Below are 7,860 nucleotides of genomic sequence, written 5' to 3'. Positions count from 1 at the left end.
CATAATGGAAAATATGAACAAAATTGAATTGCACGAAGACTATCTCATCGTAGTTGGAGCATATTTTTGACTTCACCAGCTAAAAGAAACACAAAGTTCCACTGACAAATGGTTTTAAAACCACCCAATCTCTACTACTTAAAAAGCACCTAAAGCGTCATGTTTTGTACGATTCCCGTTTCGCTCCCCCGATTTCCGTTTCGCTCCCACCCGTCCCCGCCTTGCAAATCCCATTCCCGCAGCAAAACGCGCCGACGCATGTCGTTCCCCTCTTAGACCCAACCATGACACTGTCGCCCCCTCGTAGATCTGGCCTAGCCGCCCCGTCCTCGCGTCTTCCCTCTGCCGCCAGCCAGCCTCGTCTCCCCTCCATCGCGAGTGGATGCCGCCGATACCCGACATCCTCCTCCAAGAATCACCACCGGTCGTACTACCTGTTTTTGACGCTTTCAGCCCTCCTTCGCCTCCACCTCACGTCGCCCTCGCTCCCTGCGGCCAAGCAGATCCACGGGCGCGCGCTCCATGCTGGGGAGACGCCCGCCCACCCACTGCTTGGCAAGCACCTCCTCTTCCACCTCGACTCCCTCTGCGCCCTGCCGCTTCGCTACGCCATCACTGTCCTATCTCGCATCCTCCCCAACCCAGACCCCTTCTCCCTCAACACCATCCTCCGCATCGCCACGTCCTCGCATCGCCCGACACGCACACCTACCCACCGATGCTCCAGCGTGCGCGCGCCTCCTTGCGCTCCATGATGGAGAGCACCTCCACACTTAGGCCGCCAAGAACAGGCTCGCTGCACTTGTCTATGTCAAGATTCTTCGCCATCGGTCGTGCCACAACCCCACATGTATGTGCCTCCATAGCTCCATCGATCCCACATCTTGACCTCAATGTCCTTTGACGCCATCGGCTGGTCGCTGCACGAAAGCATGAAATTGTGGTTGGTGAGGAGCAGCATGTGTACACAGACTGCATCACAGTCATCGTAGTCAGAATCCATGCCTTCGTGGAGCGAGAACTGCTTGCATGTAGTAGAGGAGCACCCGTGCAAATCGGAGGGGAAAACGAATGCGCCTTCCAGCTATTCGATGAAATGCCTAATGCACCAATGTGAGCATCACATTGGTACTTTAATCTATGTTTGTGGTGGTAAGCCTTAATTTTGTTTCTTTGTTATATTGTGTAAAAGAATTATACTTAACATAGAATATGTCTGCCTTAATTACTCTCCATGGTATTTGTTTCGTGGTCGGGGGTGCTATATGATGGGATTGTTTTTATCTCTTCTACATTGTTGGAGAGCAGGATGTCGTGTTGGAGGTACTGGAGGCAATAGTCGCATAGGTGTGGCGAGGCGGCTTGTACTGCAGCTGGCAGGTTGGGGCATGGCTATCAGTCCGTGGTTATCCTTCCATGATGGCTATGGGTGACATCCTGCCTGATTCTCTGTGGTTACTACTGCTTTTATGTTTTAGATTATTTTCATTCTTTCTTGACAAAGTCTGCTGTTTGTACATGTTTGATGGGCATTGCTGATTTATGCAGTGTGCATGGCCCGTAAACTTTGCAGTTCTTACTTAATGTGCTTCAACGTTTTAGTTTTTTTAGCAACGCAAAGGACCACGAGCACATCAAACAAATGCGAAGACATGTATTTTCTTATGGCATGGTGTGTACCTCCTTGGAATTTTTGTACCACTTCCTACTTCCTTGCTTGTTTAGATTGTCTTCATTATAGTTTTTGATATAAGGATGGGAGTACCAATCTGATCAAATTTTGCACTGCAGTTGTACTTATATCATTCCTAGTTATCCAATCTGTTGTGTTTAAGATTGAATACAAGTGAATTTGTACACCCTTTCTTGGCCTTTTACATTGAAAGTTTGTTGTAATGCACCATATTAAATGGGTTCAAGATGTTATGTTAGCAGAACACCGAAAGGATATCTTCTCTTTAGCTTTCCAACACTGAAAGATGGAAACGATGAGTGATTAGTGGGTAAGCCGGTTTGTCCTTTCATTATTTGTTTTAGAATATATGTGTAGAATGTTTCTTTCTTTTGTTGAATTATTTCTGACTTATTGCATCAATTTTAGTTTTATAGTGTTTTAGTTTTAATAGTGTCATTCACTTCACAGTAATATATCTCTCTATTTTTTATTATGAGTGAAAATAGTTACCAAAGTTTATTAAAAAAATTAACCATGAATACAAGTAAATTTGAGGTTACATATCAGTTTGCAGTGTGCTTCGGCGTCAGAAAGTGTTCCCGTGCTTCTACTGCTGAGCAGCTCATGTCTTTTCCTTTTTTTTACTTTCTTAATAGTATATTTTTCTGAGGTGTATCCCTGCTGACTGCAGTTCAGTCCTCAACACGGAATATTTTTCTAATCTTGATTTTGCAGTAGTCATATCAACACCATCGTTCTATATATTATAAATTTTGGAAAAATCAACATATCATACTTACCTAAATTTTATATTCATCATAAATTTTGGCTCCCGTTGCAAAGCACGGGTCTTTAACTATATAAATACACAGCTCTAGTTGTGAAGGGCTAATTTAAACTTCACCTAGAAACAGAGGGCCAAAATGAGAAATACCCCCCTTCCATCTCCCTCCACAATATAAGGCCCTCTCTGTCTCGTCTTCCCCGCACTCCATCACTCCCTTCCCCAACCGGAAAACAGAAAGCAGAGCGCCGAGGAAACAGAGCCAAGAAATGGCGCACTACCACCCCATCTCCATGGAGGCCTACGATGACCTCGAGGCCGGCTTCTCCAGCCACTCCGCCTCACCACTGAAGCCGGCGGCCTCGCCGAGGCGGCCCGGCGGCATGTTCTGCAACCCCTACGACAACGCCGACGAGCTCCACGGCCACCACCACTACCTCGACATCTGCTTCCGCTGCCGGAAGCTCCTCGCAGGCAACAGAGACATCTTCATGTACAGGTAAACAACACCACCAGTCTACCACCGTGCTGACCTCATAACTTGATCGGTCTTTTGGTCTGAGAGATCTCTGTTGAGGAATGATTTGCTGACGACGGTGTGGTTCTTCCCTTATCGCAGAGGTGACATGCCGTTCTGCAGCGAGGAGTGCAGGCAGGAGCAGATCGAGATCGACGAGGCGAGGGAGCAGAGGTCGAGGCAGACGGGGAGGGCCGAGCAGCAGCGGCAGAGGCAGCAGAAGCAGAACCCCCAGAGGATCCCCGTCTGGGCCTTGTGATGAAATTTTTGGGCACCGAACAGCGTAGGATTTAGCTGCACTTCAAGAACCGAAGCCTGCACGATGCGGTGGAGAGCTCGCTCATCCGTGCTTGCGTGCGTGTGGAAGCACGCGCGGATCACCGGCTCGACGGAGGCGAAGGTCACAGGTCAGGCAGGGGAGATTGGAATCGGCTGCGTCTTGTACTTTCTTGATGAAATCGAATCAGCTCCTCTTCTTGGTCTCGGAAATCTGGAGACGGAGAGTTAATTTGGTGCGTGAAAAAAGTGTGCGTGCGTGCAACTTGTGCCGCGGTCGTGTGTGGGATTGCCGTGTAACCTGTTGATATGAAAGAAGTGAGAGGCACAAGAAGTTCTCTCAAATTTCTCATCAGTTCTGCTGTCTTCCACTTTTCCTTCCTGGTGGCTATCACTCCATGCTGTCTCACCTTGATCTCTGTCTTCTTACTACCACAATAGGATGATTATTTTGGCGAAACACTATCATGTTCACGCTGCCATAGCCGTTAATGGCCTCTCTCTCTCTCTCTCTCTCTCTCTCTCTCTCTCTCTCTCTCTCTCTCTCTCTCTCTCTCTCTCTCTCTCTCTGTTGTTGAAGAGACAATTGAAGTGGCAATATTCCGTTGTTTCTGTGAACAGAATTCCCGTTGTGTATGTTGCAGAAATGTCAGGACATCGCCTGCTACTGTGCGCAAACAATGGAGAACTAAGTTCGCTGTTCTTTGTTACAGCAGCTGTGCAGTAAAGCCAGGGAGAAATTCTTTTTTGAGTTCCTTAGTGGTGAATTATTGGCCTTGAACTGGTCAATCTGACGGTTGCTCCAGGAAGAAAAAGAGAGGAACGGCAGTAATAAATAACGCGCAAAGCAAGGTGAGCATCATATCATCCATGAGGCCTGCTTCCTGGAAGCTTACATGCATGAGGTAACGACTAATGACTGGCAACAGTGGGGATTTTTATACCGAAGCACTTAAGCACGGCTTCTCTTTCCTTTACGTTTTCATGAAACACCCGCTGGCAGGTGGACCCTCCAAACGACTAACAATGGTTCCGGGCCCACATGCCAGCCCCTGCGTACGAGAACATGGGGAATTCTGTTCGTACGTGCAACACCGTCCATGTTTCTAGAGTGCCTGACCTCACCGTAAGCAAAAACTAATAAACGCAGAGCATGTTGGCACTAGTGCGTACCCCCGGCCACCTAAAACCTGGCGAAAACAAGTCTTTCTCGGCCAGGCCGTAGATTTCACCGCCGTTTGTTGCCTGCGAATTTGGCGTCCATGTGCAGGCGAGAATCCTTAGGCTTTCAAAAAAAACTCGGATTCCGCTCGCCACGTTACGGCCGGCCTCCATGCTCCACGAATGCGTCATGCCATTGGCAGTAAGAAACACTTCGCGAAAGGCATCTCGCCCGGTGCCGGTGGTTCGGGGGGCACCCACGCCGCCGTCGCACGTGTCTCCCACCGCGCCCATGCGCTGTGGCGCTCCGCGCAGTGCCGTTTGTTCTACCAGCCCCACGGCCCCCTCCGCTGCCTACATCCAGAAGACCGCATCAAGCACTACGCCATGCATGTGATGCTAGCATGTAGCTTTGTGTACGGTGATGCCCAGCTCGCTGCAGTGTTACGGTCCGAGATCGAGTGCGTGGAAGAAGACGAGCATGGCGCTGCAGAAGTGCAGAGGCTGCTAATTAGTCTGTACCTGTAGCGTTAATGTCACTGTGGCACCGGTTAGTGTCTCCGCATTGGACTGGACTGAATTGTCGCTGTCTTTGAGCTGGGAAAGTTTGAATAAGACGAGGTGCCTGCGGTGGTTGTTAATGGCGGCCCGGTTTAAAAAACGATGTGCGCTCTTGTCGTTTCAACAGGTAAAGCCGCGCTGTGAAGGCGACAAAAATGTTTTTTCAGAGGAAGATATGTCCTCATTTAGACAGTGGCCTGAGTAGTAGAAAAATGGGGTTCGTGCATGCGGAATCGCTCTGTAATTTCGATATTTCTCGAGAGGCGTTGACATGGTCAGTTTGTCTGTACATGTCGTGCATGAGCAGGGCCAAGCTGGCATGCAAGAACAGGTTCAAAGGATGATCCATTTTCTATTAACACACCTAATTCCTTGCCCTTACTAAGATGACATGAGCGTGGATGCAATGAGTGGCCAGTATATTTGTTCGCAAAGGAGTAAGAAAATCAGAGTCTCTGTGTTAATTTAGCCTTGGCGCGTATTCATAGCTCCGGCTCTCCGCCACTGTGAATTTCCAACCTCTCCTTGCTCGCTCGATGCTAAAAATGGACGCGCCAGGGGCACTATTTGTACGCACACCGGCCACCCGGAGTTCCGCAAGCTAGCCGAGCTCCTTGACATCCGGTGCCAAGTCTCGGCGGCATTGCTCCCTCTTCACCCCTCGCGCCTAGCTACCCAGCAGTGACGCGGGCAGACGGCATGAAGGGGAGCGGTGCCATGAAGCCGTCGTCCATGTTCTACGTCCACGAGGCGGACGTCGCCCAGATCCACCACTTCCTCGAGGAGTGCTCCCTCTGCGGCAAGTCACTCTCCGGCGACATCTTCATGTACAGGTCGCCACAAAACGCAACGATCGAGTTCATAGCACCTCAGCGTGTACATGCCCGTGTCTGTACGTGCATGGAGACTTAGCGTTGCAACGTAACGTGTGTGTGTGTGTGCAGAGGTGACACGCCGTTCTGCAGCGAGGAGTGCAGGCAGCAGCAGATCGAGGTGGACAGGGCGAAGCACCGGCGGAAGAAGCGCGCGGCGGCGCACACGCTGTCTACACGCAAGGAGCACCGGAACCACCATCAGCACCAGCACCAGCACCAGCACCAGCAGCCGCAGCCGCGGAAGACCGGCATGGACACGAACCCGTGGGCCGACGCGGGGTTTGCGAGGGCGCCCGCGCTGCGCGTCTGAAGAACCCGCCGCACTTCCCGCGCGCGCGCGCACGGTCGACCGACCGATCGGGCGCGTCGGACGGGACATTTTTTGCGAGTTCTGATGCGTGCAGCACGACGGAGATATACCACTACTACTACCATGCGCGAATCCTTTCGGGTTTAGGGATCGGTTGCACTAGTGCATAAGTACAGGCCCGAGGATCAGGCTCGGCATCGTCGTCGTCGGGTGACTGATTGGCTTGGGTTTTTGTTACTAGTATCTCCCAAGGTTAGAACTGTAGAGCCATGCAACGACGACTGAGGGAGAGCCATGGATGATGCATGGGTCTCCTCCACTTCTTTTTGCCTCAAATGTTGGCTGTAGTTCTGCTTTCGTGGAATGAAATACGTATGATTTTTCCTACCAAACGACCCGAGTTCTGAATGCTTTTCTCACTACATTTTTCGGGGTATTGTCTCTATTGACGCGCTAATGTTGAACAGGCTCATCATTAGGCAGTGATACTAATTTAGAGGAAAACGGAATGATACCCATGCAGTGGAAGGCACATACAGGCAGGATAGAAGAATAAAATACAGAGAACCATACAGTACTAAATAGAAATTCAGAAGTGAGGGTGCATGGTGTTAGACAGAATTTCGTTCCTATTCTGACGCTGGTCTGTTAGACTTCCATGCCCGGCTCTGCATGCCCGTCGCCTCGTATGCAAACGGCTGCTGGCGCCTCAGCATCCTACACGATATGACCTTTTCTCTTTCGTGGAATCAAGCATTCACATGTTTGCTTTTGTGTGTGTGTACGCGTAACTCATGTACTCTGTTTTTCAATCAATCAAATATAGTACAACTTTTCTTGCTCACATGGTATAGAGGTGTTCGCATCCTGCGACTACCGTTTCCGCTAAAACATAGTACAAACTCAATACCGAAGTATTGTTGGAGCTTTGCAGTACCAGACCTTCACAAGACCAGATATCTCCTATGCCGTCCAGCAGATTTGCCTTCACATGCATGACCCTCGGGAGCCTCATCTTACGATGATCAAACGGATCCTTTGGTATTTACGCGGCACCCTTGATTATGGTCTCCAACTCCACCGGTCACAGCCTGCAGTCCTCATGGTTTATTCTGATGTTGATTGGGCAGGATGTCCGATACGCGTAAGTCCACATCAGGCTACGTTGTTCCTCGATGATAATATTGTCTTCTAGTCGTCCAAGCATCAGAATATTATGTCTCGCTCCAGTTCTAAGGCCGAGTACAGGGCTACCACCATCACCGTCACAGAGGCTTGCTGGCTCTGATAACTGCTCCATGAACTCCACAGCCCTCTTCGTCACGCTATTGTGGTTTATTGTGACAATGTGAGTGCCGTCTATTTATCAACGAATCCGGTGCAGCATCAGCGCACTAAAGATGTCGAGATTGACCTTCACTTCGTTCTGGAGCACGTGACTTTGGGGGATGTTCGAGTTCTTCACGTCCCAACATCATTACAATAGACATCTTCATCAAGGGGTTGCTGACTTCCATCTTCACTGAATTTAGGTCCAATTTGAATGTCCGCCTTGACGTCATTCCGACTACGAGGGCGTGTTAGATAGGATTTCTTTCCTAGTCTGGTGTTGGTCTGTTAGCCTTCCATGCCTAGGTCTGCATGCTCATCGCCTCGTATGCAAATGGCTGCTAGTGCCTTGGCTTCCTACACGCATGACCT

At 49.8% G+C, this 7,860-nt stretch overlaps 2 protein-coding genes across 2 annotated transcripts; both read left to right on the top strand.

The window, feature by feature from the left end:
- The first annotated feature begins 2,647 nt into the window (after window positions 1-2,647).
- LOC133924854 (FCS-Like Zinc finger 2-like) lies at window positions 2,648-3,607 on the top strand. The gene is made up of 2 exons (XM_062370583.1): window positions 2,648-2,958; window positions 3,079-3,607. Exons 1-2 carry the CDS (start codon window positions 2,729-2,731, stop codon window positions 3,233-3,235), a joined length of 387 nt encoding a protein of 128 aa, XP_062226567.1. The 5' UTR covers window positions 2,648-2,728; the 3' UTR covers window positions 3,236-3,607.
- Window positions 3,608-5,126: 1,519 nt separating this feature from the next.
- Window positions 5,127-6,563, top strand: LOC133924855 (FCS-Like Zinc finger 2-like). Its single transcript, XM_062370584.1, has 2 exons — window positions 5,127-5,807; window positions 5,919-6,563. The coding sequence occupies exons 1-2, from the start codon at window positions 5,674-5,676 to the stop codon at window positions 6,157-6,159; spliced, it is 375 nt and encodes a 124-aa protein (XP_062226568.1). The 5' UTR covers window positions 5,127-5,673; the 3' UTR covers window positions 6,160-6,563.
- Window positions 6,564-7,860: the final 1,297 nt, after the last annotated feature.

Source organism: Phragmites australis, chromosome 7 (genome assembly GCF_958298935.1).
Source record: "Phragmites australis chromosome 7, lpPhrAust1.1, whole genome shotgun sequence".
Lineage (NCBI taxonomy): Eukaryota > Viridiplantae > Streptophyta > Magnoliopsida > Poales > Poaceae > Phragmites > Phragmites australis.
The sequence above is the reverse complement of the archived record's forward strand: the minus strand, read 5'-3'. Positions and strand labels throughout refer to the sequence as shown.